This window comes from Ursus arctos, unplaced genomic scaffold, assembly GCF_023065955.2.
Source record: "Ursus arctos isolate Adak ecotype North America unplaced genomic scaffold, UrsArc2.0 scaffold_30, whole genome shotgun sequence".
NCBI classification, from domain to species: Eukaryota; Metazoa; Chordata; class Mammalia; order Carnivora; family Ursidae; genus Ursus; species Ursus arctos.
Window position 1 is genome coordinate 6346915 of NW_026622986.1, and position 25939 is coordinate 6372853.

At 41.3% G+C, this 25939-nt stretch overlaps 1 protein-coding gene across 6 annotated transcripts in view; it reads left to right on the forward strand.

Annotated features, from left to right (window-relative positions):
* The first annotated feature begins 204 nt into the window (after positions 1-204).
* The window catches only part of ITGB1 (integrin subunit beta 1), a 43348-nt gene continuing 17613 nt past the window's right edge, over positions 205-25939 (forward strand). For 2 of the 6 annotated variants that reach the window (XM_026483473.4, XM_044378565.3), the window contains exons 1-6: positions 205-479; positions 17110-17176; positions 19687-19772; positions 22275-22497; positions 24237-24407; positions 24920-25158. In XM_026483473.4, the coding sequence (XP_026339258.1) occupies positions 17110-17176; positions 19687-19772; positions 22275-22497; positions 24237-24407; positions 24920-25158 (786 nt within the window). In that variant the 5' untranslated portion in view covers positions 205-479. Of the gene's footprint in view, positions 480-923; positions 950-13200; positions 13332-17109; positions 17177-19686; positions 19773-22274; positions 22498-24236; positions 24408-24919; positions 25159-25939 lie in introns of those variants that run through there. The other 4 variants (XM_048219326.2, XM_044378566.3, XM_048219327.2 and 1 more) reach the window with 3 other exon arrangements.

A 25939-nucleotide genomic window follows, 5' to 3' on the forward strand; every position in this document is an offset into this window, starting at 1 on the left:
AGCACCGGCGCTCACCCCAACGCTCCCTTGGCAGGAAAGGAAACTGAGGCACGGCGAAGGCCTGGCCGAGTCCGCGCCCCGCCCTCCACGACTCTCCCCCAGGCCCCGCTCCCGCCCCACTCCTTTGTCCAGGCCGCGGTCTTCCTGCCTCCTCCTCCGCCTCCGCCGCCACCTCCTCGCCTCCGGCGCGGCTGACGCGGCCCGGGAGGAATGCGTTTCCGGAGGGAGAGCGCGGCGGCGGCGGCCTGAGGAGAGGATCGGCCGCGCCGAGGAGGCGGTGCCGCGGGGGTCGTTTCCTGCCGGGAGGCGGTGCCGGGCCTCCGAGTCTCCTCCTCCCACCCCCGAGGAGGAGGAGCCGCCGCCGCCCGCCGCGCCCGAGACCCGGGAGGCCGCGCCAGCCCACGGGAGAGACCGAGCAGGAGCCGCGGAGCAGCAGGCCCGAGCCGAGAGCGCCGGGGCCTGGACGCCGCCCGGAGAAAGTAGGCGCCCTGGGGGGCGGGGCGGGCGGCGGCCGCGGGGCCCCTGAGCGCCGCCGGACCTCGGGCGCTCAGCTGGGGGCCAGGCCCCGCGTGTCGGGGGCGGGGGACGTTGGGGCCGGGTGGGCCGCCGGGCCGCGGCGTGGGTGGGGGCGGAATCCTGCCCTGGGGCCGGAGAGGAAGTCCGGCCGGCGGCCGCGCTCCCGGCTTCTCCCGCGGCCCTTCCTGCCCTTCCCAGGCGCGGGCGCCCCGAGGGCTCGGAGCCGGCCCTGCGGCGTTGCGAGTGGGAGGGTCGCCGGCCTGGGCGCTGTCACGTCGGGGCGGGGGTCGGCGGAGGACCCGGGCCCGCGACCGGCCCCCCCCCGACACCTGCCATTCATAGCCAGCCTTGCCTGACTCGTGGCCTGGGCTGGGTTGTGCGAACTGACCCCGCGCGGCGCCCGGGTTTCCGTCCGCGGCTCCGGCGCGTGCAGGTGAGAAGGCGAGGGGCGGCCTCCCCGGGACTCGACGCCGCTTTAGGACTTTGAACGATCCTTGACGGTTTCCCTTTGTTTCCATTCCTGTCGCCGGCTGCTTTTCCTTTGAGCAGCGCTGAGTTTAGTAATTCGCTTCCAGCATCCAGAAGTTGGGCCTGTGGCCTGGGGTGAATTGTGGGGTGGGCCCCAACAAAAGTTGGCACCGTGGAGCCGCTAGGAAAAGAAGGCGCGGTGTTGGCATATATAGGTTTTTCCACTTAATGTTTATGAGGGCCGCACTTGAGTGTGGGATCCCTCAGCGTGAGAGTCCCGGGCGCTCCGCAAGATCGGTGCCCGACCTGCTCCTGGTGCCTTCTTACTACGTGTCAGTTCTTGTGCTTCCTAACAAGCGGTAGTTTAAGAATACCAGTATTTTATGCCTAAGTCATTGTTATTTCACCGAATTTGTGCTTTGGAGTCAAAATCTAGCACTAGTAAATTACTCTCTTTAGGCTTCCATTTCCGCATCTGTAAAATGGGAACAATACCCACACTAATAATAAAAGAAGCTATTATAGTAACGACAGTGTGGGCCATGCTTAGCTCTAAGCACTTTATCTGTATTTTCTCATTTTATCCTGGAACCGATACAATGAGGTAGGTGCCATTTTTATCCCCATTTTACAAATGAAGAAACTGAGGCACAGGGAGCATAAGTAACTTGGCTGTGATCATCGAGCCAGTGAGTGGAGAACGCTTGGGGTCTAGCACCGGAGCCCATGTTTGAACCACAGGTAACCTTTCCTAACTACAATATACTTGTGAAAATTAAACGTAATACATAAAACAGTTTAGAGTCGAGTAGATGCTCAATAAATATGCCTCCTTTTCATCCCTTCTTGATATATTAAAAAGATTTTTTAAAAAAATTTCAGGATGTAATTGATAACATCATTAACAAGGTTTCCTTGGATCACATTCCACATAGATATTCATGTGGGTAGAATTACTGGGTTGTTATTTTTTGTTGTTTTGATGGTACAAAAATAATGTGAAATGAATTTTGGTTAGGCATCTTTCTTAACCTACAGCCTTTAGGTTATATTAATAGACCACTTTTAGAAATGATTAAGAAATTTTAGATGAAAGTTAACCTATTCTCCATTTGTGGATATATGGGTCCAGAAGGGGATAGGACTTACTTAAGAGTTCCGCTACAGTGTTTATATTTTTAAATAATTTTAGTTCACTGATCAATATTAAATGAGTGACGGAAGATAATGAAGTGATACATAGAAAACAGAGAGAACAAATCAGTATTTTGGGGACAGGTCTCTGAGGAAAAAGCCATTCATTTATCCTAAAATTAAGTATAAAATGGAAGATGTTATTAGAATGTTAGCCAAAAAGACAGGGGATGTGGTTAATACTTCTGTAAATAGAAAGCAAATCAACTCCAAGTTAAGGCATTGGTGTTGACTTCACAGACCTAAAATGTAAAGTTTTTGTAATGTTGACTTTTTTTAAAAGAATGCTAAATTCCATATTATTTTGTTATTATTTTATAATACCCTCCACAATCTGTGCATGAAAACGTATAGAATCAACAATATTGAAAATTGCTAAATTTAGTAATTTTAACAATCATGTGGCTTTTTTCTTAACTTTCTGGCAGTATAATTAAAATCTGGCCCAAATTTCCATCACCGAATGAATATGGAGTTCTATATTGTTATCGGTAAACTCCTAACTCCAGGAGCTTCTCTGGGGACATCTGGTCACTTTGTAATAGAATTAATCAGTTTAATGTGCTAGTTTTAATGAAATGCTTGCCACATAATAGCTTTATTGTTCGGCTTCTTGCCAAATAAATTGTGGCTTACAACATGGGGGGGAGTAATAGAATCGTCTACCTCAGGAAAATATTTTTCTTTAATATTCGGTTAGTGCACTGGTCTGCTCTTAACTGCACTGCTGGAATGATGCGATGAAACATCTCCCTCCTGCTCAAAGTTGCAGAACTTCTGAGATTTTCAGTTTCTGAATGTGTAACAAGCTGAATGTGTCTGAGGATTTATGTGGCCTCTTGTTAAATTTTAGATTTCCCCGCTCTGCATGGAAAGTTAGGATGTGTCAGGTTGTGGGTAGATTCCTAAAGGATTGTATTGTGCAGATATGTAAATATCTCTTATTGTATTAGCAGATCTAACTTTGGTTATATATTGTGGGATTTTTGTCCTTTTTTGTTGTAGTGGGAATCTTGGGGAAGGGGGATGGGTTGACAGGAGTAAGAGTAAGGAAGAGTGCGTTAGTCTTCAGGATTCTGAAATGGTAGCAGTATCTATAGATGGAGAAAGCTGAAAAAATACTACGGTATGTATTTGGGTTAAAGGAGGTCCAGTCTACAAAACCCAGAACATTAGCAACCTTAGAATATTTCAGTGGGTAGGTGAAAAAAATGTGGTATCTCTTCCTCAGGAGCCGTGTGCAAAAGGAGCCAAACTGTACTCTTAAATTTCTCTTCTTTTCAGAGATGGCTAGTTGTAAGATTTACAGAGTTATGTTTATAAAATAATATAGAGTGGGTTTTTGGAAGTCAGCTACTTTTAAAATTTATTTTTGGCTTGTGGTCTTTGATGGTAAGGTTAACTATAGTTAGCAATATGCTAAATTGTTTATATCATCTTGAAATATGTGTATGTGAGAAAAAAGAAATGGATTCGAATATCCATACTACATACCTAAGTAAGCCCATACACACACCCATATAGATATATATGTATATATGTTTTATTTACTGAACTAGTGTCATTGCACAGTCTCCAAAGTGCAGGTTTCTGGACCCCCGGGGATGTATAAAATGACTCATTAGAGTATAGGAAGAAAATATTAGGCTTAATATTATATATACATATATGTATACATATACATATATATTTTTTAACCTTATTTAAAGTTTAAAATTTTTATTTTTAATATCTTATTATATTGCTATGGAAGTACATGTATTTTAGTTTATAAATAAATACGTATTTTGGGTATATGTTAGCTCAAAAATCTTTTCAGTAATAAAAGTGGGTGATCAAAAAGCTTTGGAGATCATTGGCGTAGGGGATGCTTTGGGTGTGGATACAAGCACTGCTGTATTCAGGAGGGAGAATTGATGAAACCTGGTGTCTAAAATAAGAGAGGTGAAAGAAACCCAGAGTGACACAGGCTTCTGGTTAGGTGGTGTCACTTCCCAGGGCAGGCAGTATGATCACAAGGGGGTGGTATTGCGGTGGTACTGATTGACTGGAGGGAGAGGAAATGATGAATTTATAACGCCGAGTGTTTTTAAAAGTGACATCGGTAGAGATGTCTAAGAGCTCAATTGAATACACAGATGAGGAGCTCAGAACAAGAAGTCTGGTTGGGAGATTCTGGAAGTCTAGTCTGTAAGTGCTAGTTGAAGCTATGGGCTGCTGCTGAGAACACCAGAGGAGAGTCTTCAGGGCGAAAAGGGGCCAGGCAGAAAGCCTGGGAACACTTATAAACAGTCTCGGGTTGGGTGGAGGAGAAGGAATCCAGGAAAGCATTTCCTGCCCTGTTTCGTCTCTGAATTCCTAACTCCTTTGTGTGACAGTTTAGCAAGTGTCTTGGGTCTTCGGGAGATTTTCCTGTGATTGACATGTTTGAGGTAAAGACAAAAAGACTTACTAGTCATTTTAGACCCGTCACTAGAAGAGCAGTTTGATGTAATAAAGGCTTTGTGATTGGGAGGTGGTAGACCTGGGTTTCAGTATAAGCTGTGCCACTGAATTCCTCTGTGACCTTTGCTGGAATACTGCACCTTCCAGGGCTTTGGCTTCTGCAGCTACACCATCAAGAAGTGGTCTGTATGTTTCCCTCGTTCTGTCATTCTGTGAGTTGAAGGATAGCTACCGCTCAACCCAGGCAGTGTGGAGTGCCCCTCTTCTCCCGCGAGCAACCATTTTCTTGTATCATCACCAGAGAGGACGGGTGCTGTGCCAAATTATTGCTTTAAGAAAACCTGTCAGTGTTGACCAGCCAAATCTATAATTGAGAGCTCTTTGTCAGATGTAACTCTGTTGTAGGTTACATTTTTTCCATCAGTGTGTTGAGTGCCAGTTACTGAAAAATGCTGTGCTCAGTAGTTGTAGATCAAATGGCCGACATGGACTTTGCTGTTGAGTAGGTTGTCTAGTTAGGACAAGTTGTGTTTAATCTAGGGAAACAGCAGATACCGAGAAATATTTTACACAGTGTACTATACCAGGTAATTTTCTGTAGTAGATTTTGAGAAAAAGATCAGCATTGGCATAAGTGGTTTTAGAATGCTTTATAAAGGAGCTTGGAGTGGCATGAACAAAGATACAGATGATAGATGGGTGACCTATGCCAAGGACAGTATAAGTAGAAGGCAGAATTCAGTCTAATTTAGCAAATATTGTTTGACTACTCTGCATGTGTGTATGTGCACCTGTGTGCACATGTGTGTATGTGTGCGTGTGTGTACGAGTATCTGTTGAAAGCCTGGATTTTGTCTTCCCTCTAATCTGGTGTGGTTCACAGACCTGAGTACAATTAGTTATGATAGAAGTTTGAATTAAAACAATATTATTGAGCATCACTGAAACTGAAGGTTTGTCATTTACTATGCTGGACACTTAAGAATATGTTTTAGGAGTAGTTAATTCTCATTATTGTGGTTGGTGAGGAGATGAAGAGCCAGTGAAGGCCAAAAAAAGAGAAAGAAAGAAGAAAAGTTAGCATTTTATTTTGCTGTAGGGAATGTAGTTTAAGTGGATGAGGAAAGTATTCACATGAAAAATTTATTGGGAACGTACCATTTGAAGTATGGAAGTCACATCTCAGTGTATAAATGTTTACTGAGTGAATATATGAGTAAACTTTCTTACTCTTTGTGAAACTCGGAATAGTAATTTCTTGGCTCTCCAATATTTTATAGTTAACATATGATTTCTTTCATATTATGATTGCAGTGCTCCTCAGAAGGGGTCATGGTAGCTCATATTTGATTGTTGAGGAGGAGGTTGTAGTTTGAAAAAGTACATTCGTTATATTAGGGAAAAAACCAAAAAACACAATAGGGAGTGGATTTGTGCTTGTTAAAGGAGCATGGGTTTAGGATGATTGAAAACCGTTATTAAGTAGTCACTCAGGTGCTTATGTTTGGAAGCCTGTGACTAGTGAATGAGTCAGAGAGCAGGAAGAAAATCTAGTAGCTAAGTAAAATGTGATCTACAGATCACCATAAAAACCTGTGCTGCTAAGAGCTTTTACATCGATGATCATATTTTACCTTTGCAGCGGTTCTGAGGTAGATATTATTTCCAGCTTAGCGCTGAGTCCATTGAGAAATTTATTTCTCCCTATGTTTAGTTTTTAAAACATTTGTTACATATCTAAACTATACCTAGCATTGTGCTTGTCCCACTCCACTGCAGGGCAGAGAGGAGCTGTGGCACAAGGTATGGTCCAAAGTTATTAAACTTTTGATCAAGTAAGAATTTTGGAGTGATCCACCTAAAACTAGATAAAATCACACAATTTGGGAACATTATTTACAATTCTCCTTAATTAAAATAATGTAGAACAGATGTTGTTTTCAAGTGCTTGTTGATACCGTTACCGGGGTGGTGAACATTTTTTGCTAGCTCCATTTACAGTTGTCTTTGTAAACTTGCCCCAAAATAAAATTTCTCAAACAAAACTGTTACTGACCTACTCTTTTCTCCTTTCAGGGAAGGGCAAAATCTATAGCCGTAGCAGGTGTAGAAAAGGAACAGCTCACTAGGCTGGTTTGAAAAATATCAGTTGCTAGATAATGTCCAGCGGAAGAAGGAGCTTGGAAGAACTGATCTCAGGCAACTTTCCATGCTCATTTTGGATCAGCCTTTAAAATATTATGGCTTGATAGTTTTGGTTCAAGTGTCTTCTGCTTGTATTTTAAGTCTGTCCTTCAGACGTGAGTTTATTAATGCCCCCTCGTCGATCTTTTTAGTTTAATGCTCTTTTTTTTTTTAACTGTGTTAGCAGTTTATTATAAAAGGATGTAATTCATGAACAGCCAGATGGAGAAGGTGCGTGGGCAGCCACTGGAAGTGCCACTCTCCCTGAATCTCCACAATTCACCAAGCTAAGAGCTCCCAATTCTTTTTCTTTCTTTCTTTCTTTCTTTCTTTCTTTCTTTCTTTCTTTCTTTCTTTCTTTCTTTCTATTTTCTTTCTTTCTTTCTTTCTTTTTTTTTCCATTTCCACATAGGCTCTTCCTTTTGAGGGGTGGTGGTGGTATACCAGTTACCTGTTTACTAGATCACCACTGGCTCCATCATGTTTCTAATTGGCCTGAATTATTTTGAATTCTGTGTGGTTTTTCTCAAGCATGCTCTTTGTGTCGTGTTGATCCTGTTCCTTGTATTTACGAGTTCTGTAAAGGATTTCAACTTATATTTCCTCCCTGAGTTCTGTATGCTTTTCTTCTAGTTTTGTGGTCTTACTATTTCTGGCTGATCACCATGAGACCTATTTGAGATTTACTAAATTTCTTCAAGAGCATAATGAATTCATTTAGATTCCCTCCTATTTTCAGAGAGGATTCTTCACTTCCTTTCACTTTTTCTACTGTAGAAGTTTTTCCTGATTAAGTTCTGTGCCCTCCCCCGCCCCCACCAACCGATTTATCTTTGAGGCTTTTTATGTGCCAACGTGTAGTATATCCGTTCTTTATCTTTCCTGTGCACTTGTGGGCTGGGTGGTGGGTCACGGTGATTGATCTTCCATATTCACATTTCCTTGGAGAAGGTGGGCAGACCAGTTCTAGTGATGAATTCTGCTTCAGTCTGTTATTGTCATTTTCTTAAAGTATTTAGCCCTGTTAAGAGCTGTTCTCAGGATTCAAATTGTTTTGTGAGCTGTAGCGTTGGAGCAGCCTAACCTTTGCTGTTGGAGCTCTAGTTTCAGGTGGATGTTCCCATTGGGGAAGAAAGAGTCGGTGCTCATAAAAAGCACATTTTCTTCTTCTGGGCAAGAGTAGTGAATTGTAGAAAGGTTTCTAGTTCAGACTACTGTTCTATTTATCCACAGTAGGTGGAAAAGGACTTCTAGTGAAGTGTTAGTTGTATCTTTTCCTTGAAGTAGTTAGCCTCTTCTCTCTTATTCCCTCTTGTTTTTTCTTTCTTCTTCATCCTTTCTGCTAAGTTTTTGTTAATCATTAATTCTGCCTTTTTATTTGGGTCATAAACACCTTCCTGGTCACCAGCACATACCTCTTCCTGCCAGAGAGAGGGAAATAAAATGTTGAGTTTCAATTGTTCTTCCTGTAGGGGATAGATGCTCTTGCCCCAGAGGAGTGCATCCCCACTCTTACCCTCAAATTTGATGGAATAGAGATCAGTGGGATTTCTGAGCACCTTGCATTTGGGCTGCCCTCTGTACGGGAGAAGTGGGAGGAGCTGCATGTAAATTCTCTGAGGCTTTCAGTTTGGCTCTGTGTTGTTTTTATACTCTGTAACGATTTTTAAATATTATTCTTTTATAGGACTATTTTTTTTCCCTTTTAAAAGCAGATACAGAAAATAATGATGGTGGGACAGCCTTGGGATGAATACAGCTGTATTATATTTTTAGGAGAGATTTATGATATACCTCAATGTAGCTATCCTAATCTTTTCTATTAAGGTGAAAAGATTTTAAAATGTTATGACATGAGAAAGGAAGCAAATTCTATTCTCTGAAAGAGAGTATTTGAAAATTAAAAACCCTTGACCTTTCTTATTAGAAACCTACTTCTATTGAAAGCTTGAGCTTTTGAATCAGGCCTAGGTTTATATCCCACCCAGCTTTGTCACTGAGTCTGGCTTTGTCTGCATAGTAGATTTGCAATAAATATTTGCTGACTTGAATTTACTTAGTTGTGTTGGAAAAAAATGCACCCTTTTGCAAGAATTTGATAGGAAGAAGTTTTTTGTGGATAGCTTTTTTTGTGGCTTTTTGGTACCTTATTTTAAAACTTGAAATAAATGTAACTCACCACTTTTTAAAAGTAATTTTCCTCTGGGGCGCCTGGGTGGCACAGCGGTTAAGCGTCTGCCTTCGGCTCAGGGCATGATCCCGGCGTTATGGGATCGAGCCCCACATCAGGCTCCTCCGCTATGAGCCTGCTTCTTCCTCTCCCACTTCCCCTGCTTGTGTTCCCTCTCTCACTGGCTATCTCTGTCAAATAAATAAATAAAATCTTTAAAAAAAAAAAGTAATTTTCCTCTGAAATATAATCGTTCAATTTTTACACATACAGTACTTAAAAAGTTTCTAAAGATTTTATCTGTAAATGTAAAAGGAAATGCCACATGAATTACTTGTGACAGTGTTAAAAATATTAAATAATGTGTGTTTAGAATTTGAATAGGACATAAAAGCACGCTTTGGTGAATAAAGGTGAGTTTAGAGTGGAGATTAAAATAATTATGTACAATTTTTGACAGTGGGAACAATGCACACAGTTCAGGCTGTTAACCACTAAAATGAAATTGTTCGGAGGAGGTGCTTAAGATGATTTATTGTTTAAGGAATGAATTGTGACCTTTTAGATAAACTTGAATATGGTAAAAAGTAATACGAGGGTAAAATGCCTCTGTAGAAATCGAGGCACAAAACCTGTGGGTACACTCATGAAATTAGCCAATTAAATTAACTTTGGTTGGCCTCCATTCAGTTTGAAGGACTAAGAAATAAACTCACAGAACATTGTTGATCCTTTCCACTACTATGCTCTGAGTCTGTTCTCACCCTGGAAGGATGTTCTTTTTTTTTTTAAATAGTGACTTGAGTAGGCCTTCAAAAATTATAGTTTAATGAAGCACAGACCAGGTGATAGCTTGTACGTAATTCAGATGGTCTGATCTCCATTCCACCTCTGTGACCCTGGAGAGGTTATTTTACCTCTCTGTGGTTTGGTTTCCTCATCTGTAAACCAAAGACGATATCATTCCCAACCGCGTAGAGGTACTTGGAGGGGATAGCTGTTATTATTTTTATCATTATTGTCATTGTAGTCATTTGAAAGTGTTGAAATAAAAATGAGATAACTTTTTATTACAAATTACCCTAAATCCTCAAAAGTCAGCATATTGTGTTATTCTTGTCTGTGTCTGCTCTATCCCCTCTCTGGCTCTTTAAGTATATCAATCTTCCTCGATAGAGAACACCAAGCAGTGACTTCTGGGGAGATGACAGTTCATAAGGACAGGTCAGCTCCACACATCTGTAGTAGATGGGTAGGAGCTGCTCGTAGCTTAAATACTAAATTTTTACAACAAAGACTGTCCATATCTGATTTAGTATATGTATCTGACTTCAATCACCGCCCCAGTTCTTGCCGTCATCGGGGGTCTTCAAGAGTACGTGCAGGTGGTACCTCTCACGCTCTGGTCTAGCAGTTTCCTTGACTTTTTCCACTCCGGTGGCCTTCGAGCACTGTATTAGAAACCTCATCTGTCCTTCTCACCTCCTCCTGGCGTCTCTGATTCCAGCCACTGCTGCTGGGAAGAGTTAGTGGTTGACTCACTGCATCTTGCGTGTTCACGTTCCTCCCGGGACTGCTCTGATGTGCCTGTGGGGCGAGAAGCTGCTGCAGCCTTCTGGGCGGACGCACCACGGTTCTTGGAAGTGTGGGGGAAGTGAATGCCCCTCAGGGCCGACTTTCACCTGTGGGGACTGGCATTAATAAATGTACTTCTCCACATTGACCTTCCTCTGGACAGACTTTCTGTACACTTCTCAGAACTTCTCAGCCAGGTCAAGCCTCTAAGGCACCCACATGGCAAATAAGTCTCCTCCTGAATTGGCCGATTTGGTTCACTCTCTTCGGCATCTGTGTCTTTCCCTGGGGTCACCTTTGTATAAAAACCGCCTACAGTCCTGTTTTTGTCTCAGCCTCTGCTTTCTGAAGGAACTCTGACTCAAACAATTGCCCGTAGCTATATCCTGGCTTAGAACTTTTACCCAAGACTACCTGTGTCTGAAATGTTAAACCTGTCCTTCTTTCTGGCTCTCTTCCCTTCCCTGTGCTCATGAGCCCCTTTTCTCTCACCCACCTCTTGTGATCTCTAGTCCTTTGACTTTGTCCTCTTCCTTGTTATGAACTGTTGGCCAGCATAGCCGGTGCCTCCTCCCCGCCTACCCGTGCTTGCCAGGGAAACCAATGCATGGATTCAGTGATTTCCATGGGAGTCTGAGGACCCATGGGAGGTAGTCTCAGTGATTTGAGCTACAGGAATTGGTAAAAATGTTGTGCTTTTGTGCTAAAAATTACAGGACTAAGCAACCGACATCTGGATTATCTGGTCAACTACTTTGTAACAGAGTCATTATTATTTTGGTGCCGAGTTTTATTTGTATGTGTAAATTAATCTTGGTTCATACAGGTGAAGCATTTTACGTCTAGCTTTAAGTTGGCTGTATATACCTAGATGAATTGAAAATTGGTATTACTAGGGTGTCTATAGTAACTTTTCTATTTAAAGAGAGTCTGCACATTAATTCTGAGAAACTCTTCTTTCCTGGGCTTCTGAGTAATGTCAGAGAAAATGTCATGCAGTTTAATGTAGTTCAGCAAAAATTTTTGAGCATTGACTTTGTGCCAAGTGGTTCTGGTACTTGCTATGGCTGAATAGGACGCACGGAGGCCCTGTCTTCTTGGGGCCTGGAACCCATCAGGAAAGATGGGTCTGAGCAGGTCGTTGGGAGGGAGAGGAGTGGATGTGCCCTGAGGGCTCCTGGTACCCTTCCCCCTGGAGCCCCTCCTCCTCCTCTCCCAGCAGTTGTCCTTGCTCCCGCTTTCAGAGCAAACCTAGGCTGTCTGGCCCTGAGCTGACTGACAGACGCACCTCTCTTCAGGCTCACACTGGAGCCTGATGCTGGATGTTGTCCTCTCTGCTCCAAGGACGCCGGGCTCCATCAGTTCCTCTCTCTTGGGTCTTCACCTCGTTAGCTCACCTCTTCCCGAGTATTCTTTCCCTCACGGCCTCCTGTTTTCATAGTTTCAGTTGCGCCTCTGTGCCAGCTGCTCTGGGGTAATCCGTCATCTCTAACCCTGACTTATCTCCTGACATCAAGACCTGTGTCTTACCTTCCATAGGTAGCCTCCCGGCAAGTCCCTCAGGCGTCTCACCTTACACAGTTCTAAAACAAAGGCATTATTTGCTCCTCTGACGTCATCCTCCTTCTGCCTTCTTTGTTTGAAAGTGGTGATTCCTTTTCCAAGCAACCGTCAGATCCCCACTGTGCTTCCTCATAATCCACAGTTGTCTTTTCCTCGTGGTCCGCCTTGCTACTGGGTGCCTTCAGGTGTTCGCTGAGCCCAGCGGTGAAAGCCGTGCTTGTCGTGTAGCTCTTACCTCGACCCTCATCCTCTGCCTCACGCATTTTCTGCCATGTATGTATCTGCCCCATTCCCCCCCAGTTTCCCTGCTATATATAGAATAGAATCTAAACCCTTTGAGCATGGAGGGCCTGGAAGGCTCTCTGTAACCCAGCTCCTCCTGCCTCGCTGGTCTTGGTTTCTATTTTTCCCATCTTATAATTTAAGCCTCAGAAATGCTTAAGTACGTTAAGATTCTTTTTGGCCTTTATGATTTTAAGATTTTTTTAAAATTTAGATTATAATATAATTTTTACTTATTGTAGAAAATTAGAGGGACAAAATAATCGTTCGTCCCACAGCCCAGATTTAACTATAAATAACATATACGTATATATGTTATATATATTATATATTTTATATATATATATATATATATTTAAGATTTTATTTACTTATTTGACAGGAGAGAGTGAGAGAGCGCAAGCAGGGGGAGGGGTAGAGGGAGAGAGAAAAACAGATTCCCCACCGAGCAGGGAGCCTAATGCGGGGCTCAATTCCAGGACCTGAGATCATGACCTAAGCCGAAGGCAGACACCCCTAGATATATTTTTTCTAATTTTTTTTCTGTATAGATAAGAGTGAGACCGTCCCAATTGGGTGCTGAGGAGCAGAGTCACCCAAATGTGTATGTTTAGAAATGAGGTTGGAAAGAAGTTACTGTAATTCTTCCTAGGACTCCGGGGCTTTGCACATACAAACCTCTTGCCTGGAACATTTCTCTCCATCTGCCCGCCTGTTTTGCCAAATGCATGAAGCCTCTGAACTTGGCCAGGCAGATTTTGGTGTCCTCAGTGCACTTTGTCCTTATTTTCATTGCAGAAACCATCACATCATATTGTAATCATCTGTATTTTTGTCTGAACGGAAAATTCCTTGGGACAGCGGTTTTTGTGTCTCCAGATAGGGCACAAAACCTGACGAAGTTGGCCGCCGGCCGAGGAAGAACTTCCAGAAGGTGGGGGGAGAAACCAGTAGGGCCCGAGGGAACAGAGCGGGTTAAGAAAGAATGGTGAAATGGATTAAGTGCTGCCCGTAAATTCCCTGGGTAGTAGGTGGCTGTAGCTCCCCAAGTACCTATTGTAGGCAGTCAAGAAGTTTTTGAATGAGTGAGTGAATGCAGAGAGTAAGACAAAGCCTGGAAGGTTCTTTGGTTTTGCAAGAGCAGTTTCACAGGCGTGGTAGGACGTGGACACCAGTCACAGCCGGTTGAGGAGGGAGTAGGAGATTGTAAACTGGAGAACAGTGTGGACAACGATTTCTAGACCTTTGAGGACAGGATTAGGTTAATGCCTGGAGGCATCTGTCCCTGCGGCCCCTCAGGATGAAGTGCTCTGCAGGGAATGCCCTTGGTGGGAAACTCCTTAGCGCGGGCCTTGCAGGGGAACAGGCCCCGCCTACCGCGCGTGCGGGCCTACCCGGGTGGGCGTCCAGGTAGATCCGCTGCGGATGTGGCCCAGCCCACACTGGGAGAAGAGCTGCCTTAGGAGGAGATGGCGCGGGAAGCTCTTGGGGCGTCCTTGTCCCGCCCCCACGTGCAGGAGGAGCGTCTGGTACCTGCAGGGACTGTCGGCCTTGACCGGGAGGCCGCCGAGTGTCCTGTGCCGCTTCCTCCGCACAGCCCGCTCTCCTCTCCTCGGCCAGGTTCTTCTCCGCCTCGTCCTCACCGCTCTGTACTCGTTTCTGTCGTCTTCTGTCGCCAGTGGCTTCTGTGTTTCCCTGCGGGAAAGCCTGGCCTTTTACAGGCGTCCCCAGCCAATGAGGGTGCCTGTTTCTCGCCAGTGTGCTGACCAGTCACAGCAGAGTTGACGAGTGTCCTTGACCTGTTCGCAGCTGCTGTCCTGTTCTCTCAGCTGCTCTTCAACACTAAGGCCTTGTTTTGCCTGCTTCTGGGTTTGGAGCTCTTCCAGAGCAAGAGAGTATCAGGAGGCTAATCTCTGACTTGTCAAGGTTTACAGAAGGAAAAGGGCAGGGCCTTTAAAGTAATATTTTAAAGGTGGGTAGCCTAAGGATGTGAGGCTTCCTAAAACAGAATGTTTCAGTTACCTGGTAACTTTATCTTCATGGTGATTCTCTGAATTGTGTAATACTTTAAAATGTTTTTCAAAGCAGTCTAGTGGTCCTTGAAGTAGCCTGAGGAGTATCCTGAAGAAACACGTATCAGCCCATACATGGAACAAATAGTTATTCTATTTACTTTGTGGAAACCGCCCAGATGGTCCATTCATCACAGTCTTAATGTTCCAGGGTCTTTTCGTCATAACCTTGGAATTGATAACATTATTTGAATTGCTTAGAATTTTAGTCTACATGGGTTTATCGCACATAAACCTGTTGGAGAGGCCATAGAAGGCAAACTGTAGGCATGTCCCACTTCTGTGACTCTCCGCAGTTACAGTCTTTTGGATGCTGTTACAAGTGATACGTAAGCAAAATTTTGTAAGCTCCCAGCACAGCAGGACTTGCTGGGCTGAGCACAATGTAGAGCGTGTGGTTACGTAAGTTACTCTCACTGCTCTTCGCCGGGAAGCCAACAGAGAAAGCTTAAACAGCATTTAACAGCGGAAGAGACAGGGATCTGGGGTGCTCTGAGCACAACTTTGAAGCACTCTTTGAGAGCTGTGGGAATAGCATCTTAGAATGGAAGCTTTTGAAGCCAGAAGGTTTTTTTTAAAAAGAAATATTTTTTTCTTACTAAAGGAAATTTACCAGGAAAGAAGAAAATCCCACACAGTTACCCATCATTGTTTTTATTAAGAAAGCGAAAAGAGGAAAACACAATTGAAAAACAAGCCCATTGTCTTTTTTTTTTTTTTTTTAAAGATTTTATTTATTTATTTGACAGAGATAGAGACAGCCAGCGAGAGAGGGAACACAAGCAGCGGGAGTGGGAGAGGAAGAAGCAGGCTCATAGCGGAGGAGCCTGATATGGGGCTCGATCCCAGAACGCCGGGATCATGCCCTGAGCTGAAGGCAGACGCTTAACCGCTGTGCCACCCAGGCGCCCCATGTCTTTTTTTTTTTTTTAATAAAGATTTAGTGTGGGGGGGGCAGAGGGTGAGGGGCAAGCAGACTCCCCACTGAGCGCAGAGGCCCACGCAGGGCTCCATCCCAGGACCCTGAGATCACGACCTGAGCCAAAATTGAGTTAGATTCTTCACCGACTAAGCCACCCAGGCGCCCAACATTGTCTTTATATTATGCATGTGAGTTTCTGTCATCTCTGGGTCTCCTCGGTTACTTTATACGTTCATGTACTGTTATTTTCACATACCTGTCCTCTAAATGTATATTTTGCATCCAGAATTTTTCTAAAAACCTTTTGTTGTTACTACATTTTATCTTTATAACTCTAATAGTCCGTCTGGTTGACGGAGTTTGCTGTTTCCTTGTTACTGGGTAGAGGACGTTTGCATTTTTGCCTATTGGAAATAAACGAGTTATGTGTGTGTATCACCTTTTATATTTTTAACTATTTCCTCAAGGTGAATATCTAATAACTAGATTGCTGAGTCAGAAGGTAGAAACATTTTTTAATGGTTTTATTATTTCCCCAAAAATATACCAGTTATAGTATACCAGCACCGGCTCTGGTTTCTCTCAGCCATATGCAATAGTTGTGTTGGGTTAAAACTTCCCCCCACTTTTTTTTTTTTTTTTTTTCCTTGCTGGTTTACCTGATATGGCTTTAATTTATATTTCTTTGATAACTAGTAAAGCTAACTTTTTGGGATTTTACAGTATTTGTTTTTTTGGATTCTTTTGGGAGAGGCAGATATTTGTACATAATTGGCTGCTAGCCCGAGAGCAGTAAACACTTAAAGGCTATATAGGGTTAGCGAGCTGTGGCTAGAGCCATCTTTGACCCACTCTGCTGAAGTATAGATTAGTATTGTGACAACTGATTCACTGCATAGTATAGATTAGTATTGTGAGAACTGTCCTATACCTAATGTGTACAGGTTGGCGTAATTCTGAATAATATACAGGAGATTACTTAATTTTTCTTTAGAGATTCTGGAAGACACTGAAACCCCTGTCAGGTCTTCTTAGGCTCCCCTCCTGCACTTTTTCTTTTTGTTTTTTTTTGTTTTTGTTTTTGTGTAGTTTGTAGATCTAGAAATGACAGGGAATTGAACAAAATATTTAATTTCATGCATAGAAGTTATTTTATTTAAAAAAGATAACTAATTACAGGAGCTCAGCCTCAAAAATTAACTGAGGCCTTGTGCAGGATGTTGGTCTTAGCCTGAGGAGAAATAGACATTATTGAAAAGTTATAAGCAAGAGCGCGAGCCATCTGGATTTTGACAAGTTCACTCAAACTAACCTCCAGTATTGAGGTAACGGAAGCATCTGGATGTGGCCCCCTAATAGCCATAGGCGGTAATAGAATAGAGATTCCATGGAACAAAGACTATTAATGGTTTTGTGGTGTTCAGGAATACTTGACACTTTTTGTTAGTTAGATGTTGAAATATATTTGATATGGAGAAAGGTGAGAATGGATTCTAGGGATCCGGTATGGACATTATGTTAATGTCAGTGACAGGTAACTGGGAAGGGGAAGAGGAGGATAAAAGGGGTCTAGAGAGGGATTGGAGAAGAAATGGTTTGAGAGAGATTATGTTTATAAAATCAACAGAAGATAAGGTGAGTAGAAATGTTTTGTGTTTAATGTATTATCTTTTTTTGTTATTTTCTTAATATTTAGCGATGTACATTTTATATTTCAGATGAATTTGCAACTGATTTTCTGGATTGGGCTGATCAGTTCGATTTGCTGTGTGTTTGGCCAAGCAGGTAAAAAAAAAAAAAGTTTTCATTGTCTTTTCATTTCAGTGTCTTGTATTACTTTTTGACCAATTAGATTCTTGAGCAAATCGAAACCACATCGTGCTGCTCCTTCTGAAAGCCGGGCAAGGGCTTTCCTCTCCCTCGGGGAACAGGTTCTTGGAGTGGCCTGTGAGGCCCTTCATTGCCCAGCGCCTCGCTGCTGTCACCCAGAACAGCGGCAGGGCGGGTTGGCTAAGGAAATGCTGAAGTGGTAGGAATACAGAACACTACAGAAAGGTCTTTTAAGACTGTAATAGGCTGTTTAAGTGAGCATGGAGAAAGCAAAGGTGTGAAATCTATTTAGAAGAAAATAAAGTGAACCTGTAGAACGGTGGATTATGAACAAACCCTTACTATCTTAAAAAACTAAACCAGGAACAACTGACTTTCTAGAAGATATTCTTTTTTTTTTTAATGTTTTTTTATTATATTATGTTAGTCACCATACAGTACACCCCTGGTTTCTAGAAGATATTCTTACTCTTGATCAAAAAGTCTTGCAAAATATTGGCATTATCTCGAAGAGGAATGAAACATAAAGCCAAAAATATATTTAATCCTCTTACAAACATGATGCGTCCACATCTGCAGTAATGGATGTGCTGTTCTCTTCTCCAAATCTCAGAAAATGCATTGCCTAGAACAATTATTTGATCTTAGAACAGGAAGGACATGGAAAAATGAAGAAAAACCTTAAAGGAAATTATTGATAAAGTTGATTACATAAAACCAACAACAACATAAAAACCCAAACTGTCTGGATGTCAGAACACCATCAAGATGAGAAACGAAACAAAGGTTTAATTTCATAGCACGTGTTGAGATCCAGTAAAAATACGTGAATGTGATAGAAGAAAAATTAGCAAAGGATATAAAAATGTACAAAAGAAATGGTCAGTAAAATATGATAAAAATGAAACCTTAAATAACTGATGATAGAATTGATATTCTAATTTATATGCATTAAATGAGTAAAAGATTCTTTATATTAAAAAAGTACTTGGTGTTTGTCAAAAGTCTGGTGAAAACGGTAATTGTGTACTGCTTATAGGATTATAAATTTGAATATCACTTCTGGATAGAAATTAGTGTATACTGAGAATATTAAAAACATGAATACCCTCCAACTCAGTATTTTTTTTTTTTTAAAGAGTTTATTTATTTATTTGACAGAGATAGAGACAGCCAGCAAGAGAGGGAACACAAGCAGGGGGAGTGGGAGAGGAAGAAGCAGGCTCATAGCGGAGGAGCCTGATATGGGGCTCGATCCCAGAACGCCGGGATCACGCCCTGAGACAAAGGCAGACGCTTAACCACTGTGCCACCCAGGCGCCCCCCAACTCAGTATTTTTTATTTGTGCTAAGGAAATGATGAGAGTTTTACATCATGGGAATGGCCCTCAGAATGGGTGGATGTATGTGCCCGTACACACACATGTATTTGGAGGATTCGCGTGTGCATGTGAGCAAGTATGTGGAAACTACGCCTGTATGCAATTGAAAAGAATCTAAATGTGTCCAACATCAAGTAGGACGTATTAACATAATAAAATATATAATCATTAAAAGCCATCTTTTTAAAGAATTTGTAATGGAACACTTAGGATAAAGTATAAAAAGTAGTATGCAAAATGGATATTCTCAATTTATCCAAATAATGTCTATATGCGTGCTTCCTTGCTATTTTTTTTATCTACATAAAAAAAGACTGAAAAAAGTATACAAAAATGCTAACGGTAGTTATCTCTTAGTGAATTATGGGTGATTTTTGGTTTGTTCTTTATGCTTTTATGTACCTTCCAAATTTTCTGTTATGAATATATATTAGATTTAGAATCGGAGAAGACACACTGGAGACAGTCCATGTTAGTACTCACCGCACGGAAGGCAAGCTGATCCTCACTCAGGTGGATTCAAAGAAACATGAGACATGCTTCGAACATAGAGCCTAAAAAAGTCATGGGATTGTGGAGTGGATGAAGAGGGGCTTTTCAAGTATTTAACATACTGAAAATGAAGGGAAAGCTTTTGCAGATGCTTTCGTGGGTAGTAGGAGTTAAATGAAAAGAAATAGTATTTTACCCAGTTGTAAGAAAACTCCTGATAGTTATGACCATCCAACATAATAGATCCTGAAATTATGCCTTTGATGAAAAGGATGAATATATAGATTACTGGTACGTAGTCTTTGTATGGAAGACAAGAACACTATCTTTTCATGGCTTTCTACGCCAAAGTAATCTAACATCACCTCTTTGGGGTAGGTCTGGATCAGTGTAGTAACAATTATTATATGGTATATAATATAATGTAATGTATAATTATAAAATATAACGTGTAACAATATAGGACATCATGTTGTATTATTCATATTTAAGGTTTATATGCATTGTATTATTTGTCATTGTAATCATTTTTCATTATTTTCCCTCTTGAAACTTCAAGTAAAGTTGTCTCTTCTTTGTGTGTCCTGACAGATGAAAATAGATGTTTAAAAGCAAATGCCAAATCATGTGGAGAATGTATACAAGCAGGGCCAAATTGTGGATGGTGTACAAATTCAGTAAGTAAAATTGCTCAAGGCCTTTCCATTTACTCTCTAGTCATTTACTGTGGGCCCATATTGTATCTTTGGGAAATGTTAAATATGAATTTTCACTTAAATCAATGTTTATTGAATACGTATCAACTCTGTGTCTATACATGATGGTCTAGAGGTGTGCTGTTTAGTACGGTAACCGCTAGGCCCACGTAGCTGTCGAGCACTTGAGACGTGCTCCATGGTGGTCCTACTTGAGAATTGCCATAAGCCTCAAACACATCCCAAAGTTTGAAGACTTAATGATAAAAAAAATCATTAATAATGGTGAAATGGTAATACTTTATATATATTGTTGAAATTAATTTCCCGTTTCTTTTTATTTTGTCTCTCAGTGTGGCTACTAGGTAATTTTAAAATACATATATAGCTCACCTTTGTGGCATGCATTATATTTCTGTTGGTAGCTTCCCCCAAATCCCTAGCCATTTAATTTGACTGTTTTAGATTTTGCCCTTTTTTTGTAGGGAGAGGTATAAGCTAACCTTCCTAATTATATTCGAGTTAGAACTGATACAGAATTGATTTGCATCCCAGTAAAAACCCACTGAGGTTAGGGTTTAACTTTTATTCGCTTTTGTCATCTGTGTACATGGCTCAACTTGATACCTTTCACAAAGCCTACTGAATGTCAAATGAGTAAGTGTGTGGGTGACTGTCAGGACAGGAAGTATAGGGAGGTCACTGTGAGGATATATAATTTATTCACAGAGCGAATAATATCAGAAGGTCAAAGTTTTATTGTTTGTTTTTACTCAGGCACCTGAGTCCATACATTGCAGCTGTCGGTTTCATAGGTGTAACTGAACTGGTTAAATATCAGATACTTCGTATGGTTTGACCATACGAAAGACAAAATCAGAGGTTTTTGTTTTGTTACTTCAAAATTTTTCTAGTGATACTTTCTGTTCTCCTGAAGATGGTATTCTGGAATTCAGTTTGTCTCAGGCAGGGCGTACTTGCCAAACTGTTCTTTAAATAATTTAGCCTTTGAAATTTGTGGCATGATTTTGGAATGTGTTTAGTGAAATCTTGTTTGAGTTACAGTCTTAAAGTTCCCATGCGAGGCTACTGTGCTTTGGTAGTATTTTAGGCTTGGTGATACAGAAAAGTAGTTTAGCTTCGAACTGTTTAACCCTTTGTATTCCCTTCCTGTTGTTTCTTTAATTACATAAATGCTCTCATTAGTGTTGTGTTTCCCTTAAAAATAACTGATTAAAACCATTGTGTATTCTTTGTATTTAAATATCATCACTTATGCAACACCATGAAACAAATACCGTATAAAATTGAACATAAAATGACCTGAAAGAAAAGCCGTTTCCTCACTTTCCCAATGCCAAGATTAAATCTTTGGCTTAATACAGCTACGTATAAAATTTTTAGGGGTATATGTGAAATACTCAAATGTCTGTTATAATAATTGATTATTATAGGTACACATTTTAAAGTGACACATACCTACCACACACTAATGTCATTGTTTTTCTCCACTCAGATTTCATGAAAAACTTGTATCCAGAGATTTTACATATATCTTAACAGCAGTGTTTTTGCTTTCACTGATACTTCTTCACTCATCTGATAAAATTTTTATTTCCATCTAAGTTGTTGGAGGTATAACACATTATGAAATCCTATCACTACTGGAAATTTTACCCCAAGCCACAAGTAGTGTTTATATACCATTCAGACCTTTTTTATTTTTATATTTTTAAAATGCACCGTATGGAGATAGACTCATGACCTTGTCATGTGATCAGATTTTACTGTGATTATTGTTTCATATGTCATGTAATCACCACTGTGATTATTGTTTTTCAAAATGAATTTTAAAAGCCTTATTTAAAATAATAGCCAAAACTTGAAATTTTTTCATATCTCCAGAATACTTACTAACTCTGTGTTAAATTTCTCAGTCTCCTTTTTAAAAATTGCATCATTCACTGAGACACCTTCAGGCAAATATGTTTTCCCTAAACGCTGAATTGTTCAAAATAATGTGAGGAGAACCTACGTAATATGAAGGACTTACATAGGACTTCTTAAAGGGAACTTTTGGGGAAAAAAATTGTCCAGTATTTGGTTATGTACATTATTTATTAGTGGCCATTAAGCATACTGAATATGTGATTTTTCATTGAAGAAATTTCTTTGATTTAGATACTTTGAATTTGAAGGTGGGACAGTTAAAATGTACACTTAGGTCCGTCCTAAGTATTACTAAAGTAATACATTACTAGTAGTATTTATAAAGGGATTACTCTTCTAGAGAATGAGTTCATTTGTTTTTAAACAAGAGCATATGATTTGGGTAAAGGGAACATTTTGTTTAAAAACCAGAAATGAAGTATGTTAGTTGTGTCACTTGATTTTTGCATTTTGATTGCATATATGCAATTATATTACGCAGCGTGTTTGATCATTATACTTGTTACTTACACCTATATTTTGTATGTCACTTAGACATTTTTACAAGAAGGAATGCCTACTTCTGCACGGTGTGATGATTTAGAAGCTTTAAAAAAGAAGGGTTGCCATCCAGATGACATAGAAAATCCCAGAGGCTCCAAAGATATAAAGAAAAACAAAAATGTAACCAACCGTAGCAAAGGAACAGCAGAGAAGCTCCAGCCAGAAGATATTACTCAGATCCAGCCTCAGCAGTTGGTTTTGCAATTACGATCAGGTACAGAAATCTAATTGTATGGGGGTGCCTGGGTGGCGCAGTCGTTAAGCGTCTGCCTTCGGCTCAGGGCGTGATCCCGGCGTTATGGGATCGAGCCCCACATCAGGCTCCTCCGCTGGGAGCCTGCTTCTTCCTCTCCCACTCCCCCTGCTTGTGTTCCCTCTCTCGCTGGCTGTCTCTCTCTCTCTGTCAAATAAATAAATAAAATCTTAAAAAAAAAAAAAAAAAAATCTAATTGTATGAATACTTCTGTTTCAGCTTGAGCTTTCTGACGACTTTTTATGAGCCTCTTTTGAGTTTTCCTTCAGGGGTTCATTTTCACATATGGATCAGCACTCAAACAGAAATGTGGAATATGTCAAATTTTAGAAATTTTTTGCAGACATAGCAATTTGTAAGACACATATACTTGAAATAATGAAGGTTGCCTAATGTCCAAAGCAAATTCCGTAAAAGAGAAGGTATTAGGTTTAGTGGGTTTTAAAAATAAAAGTGTCCATTCTGTGGTGTAATTATGTAATATAAACCCACCATTCTAACCCACGTTTCTCTTTGTATTTCTTTAATGTTGTTAACATATTAAGTTTTGTAAGAATCTGTGACGGTCCTGCATCGAAAAAAGAAAACCGCCCTTTTCCTCCTCTTTCCAGTTTCCATCCTTTTTCTCTCAAAAGAATGGTGCACAGTCATTGTCTCCATGAGCTCCCCTCTTGACCACTTTCCAGCCTGCTTCTCAACCTGTTCTGACAAAGCTCTGCCTTCCCCTTGAACCACCAAACCTAGTGGACTCTTGTCAGGCCCTTTTTTTTTTCTTTCTTCTTTTAACCTTCCTGTACCAAGTAACACCTTTGAACTTCTTGAAATGCTCCCCTCTTGGCTTCTGTGATATCACTCCTGGTTTTTCTTATCTTTTAACATGGCTTTCCAGTCTCCTTTTGGTGTCTTTTTACTTCCTTCCTCTTTGCAGTCCGCTTAATTGTTAGTTTTTCTCTCATGGCTTTAAAACCGTCTGTGTGCTGTGATGTAGCCTTTTCTCTTAAGCCCCAAACCCATTCACACAGCTGCCTACTAGAAATATGTATAGAGAATATCTACAAGTTAACATGTGATGATTTTTCACCCAAACATTCTCTTTGTCCTCTATTTCCTGAGTGAATTATACCTTAACGCCTCTTGTGTCTCTCTCCCCTTCTTATTCCTCATGGCTTCGGTTCAGATCTTCCTGTCTTCCTCTAAGATTTTTGTAGTAGTTTCTCAGCAGTCTCTTTGTCTCTGTAATTCATTTTTAAAACTTTCTTGCCAGGTTTTTGAAAGTAAAAATCAAATGATATTATTTACTTAGATATAAACAGAGAATAGAGTGTTTTAGAACTAGAGTCTCTAGAAGCTCCGGTGTGTGCTGTGACGTGCCCTGCCTTACCCACCGCAGTCTGATATGTGCTGTTCCATCGACTTGTTGCCCTTGGTCATAGTTCTGCATTGCAGAACTGTGTCTGTCTTGCCCACGGTGGAGTATTGTCTTTTTCATCCCGCACGCCCAGGGTTTGGCATGGTAAGTGGTGTGTTGACATGGAGTACACGCTCATTTAGTTCGCCTATGGACTTCCCAGGCTTTCGTAAAAATTATGGCAATAATGCATTTCGTTTTGTAGTGTTTATTCTATAAGTCCAGTTTGGTCTTTCTCATTTGCTTTTGATTGCTAGCAACTAACTTCATTTTCTAATCTCTGTTTAATTAGGGGAGCCCCAGACATTTGCATTAAAATTCAAGAGAGCTGAAGACTACCCCATCGATCTCTACTACCTTATGGACCTCTCCTACTCTATGAAAGATGATTTGGAGAATGTTAAAAGTCTCGGAACGGATCTCATGAATGAAATGAGAAGGATTACTTCAGACTTCAGAATTGGTAGGATTATTGAGAATATTAATAATTTTCATTTGTATAAGTCCTGGCAGTTTCATTCTTCACCATATACTTGTGAAGTAAATAGGCCAGTTTTTAGCCTTTTCTTTCTGAGAGGAAACTGATATTCCTGTCACATATCTAGTAATTTTTGTGCCTCTCTGTTCCTCTGTTACTTTATGCTGTCGTGTTACTTAACCGATTACACCACGTAGGTAATGAAGTGCATGCTTGTTTTCACAGGAATGTATTCGTTCATTTGTTGAATTATTTTATAAGCATGCTGAGTGCTGCACTTCTGTTTCATTACTAATTAATACAACCACACCTGTCTGTACAGCCTAATCTCGCTTCACACCTGGGTGTTTCACATTGTAATGATCTCCTTTCCAAACTTTATTATTAAAATCTTATTTCTTATGAAAGATTGACTTACATGTGGTAACATAACTTTATTCTTTTTAGTGCAAGTTTGCCCACCCATCCATCCCTCTATGTGAATTCTGCCTTCACAGGATTTGGCTCATTTGTGGAGAAGACGGTGATGCCTTACATCAGTACGACGCCGGCTAAGCTCAGGAACCCCTGCACGAGCGAGCAGAACTGCACCAGCCCGTTCAGCTACAAGAATGTGCTCAGTCTTACGGACAAAGGGGAGGTATTCAATGAACTCGTTGGTAAACAGCGCATATCTGGAAATTTGGACTCTCCCGAAGGTGGCTTTGATGCCATCATGCAAGTTGCTGTTTGTGGAGTAAGTACATGCGTGTCCTACAAAGGGACGTTACTTGTGTGAATTTTAACTGTGATTTTACTGTCAGTTGGTACAGAAGAACTACCTACTTACCAAACCATACTTCACGACCCTGAGGAATACAGAATTTGATCCCTTAGACTCCCTCCAGCTACACAAGTGCTTTGTAAAGCAGATTTAATCATCATGGCCCTATTTAAACTGGGCAGCCACTTCATTCCTGCCGGATCTTAAAAGCCAGAATGCTCATCATTTGAAACAGTGGGGCCGCACAGCCGTACTTTGGCTGGTGTTCTAGATTTCTAGAAGAGGCGCAGGTGTCCTGACTCTGGCTCGTGCCGGAGATGGAGTCGCACTCGGTCAAGGTGTCACCAGGCGCGTTGAGAGAGCTCGGCTGGAACGGCGTCTCCGATGCCGTCTCCCTCGGGTGGGTTCTGCTCTGCCCGCCGTCTGTGAGGGATGTCTTCCCTGTGCCTTAGCGATGCAGGCAGCAGCTTTTTACGTCCTACTGCGTAAGCTACAGGAGGACATATATTTTGAGAAGTTGTAGCATAGTAATCATTGTAATTGCAAGATGTTTAGTAGTGGAAAGCTCATCTCCATGAGACTAGTGATAGAATTTTATGAGCCGTTTAGCAGCTGAAGATTTTGAGGTGACCTTTCATGACCTGGCTGCAGCTGGAACCAGAGAGCACTTGAGGTCAGTAAGGTTTGTCTGAAGTACCCACTTCTGTCTCATTCCCCCCCTTTTTCCTTACAGTACATTCCCTGGAAGACCTTC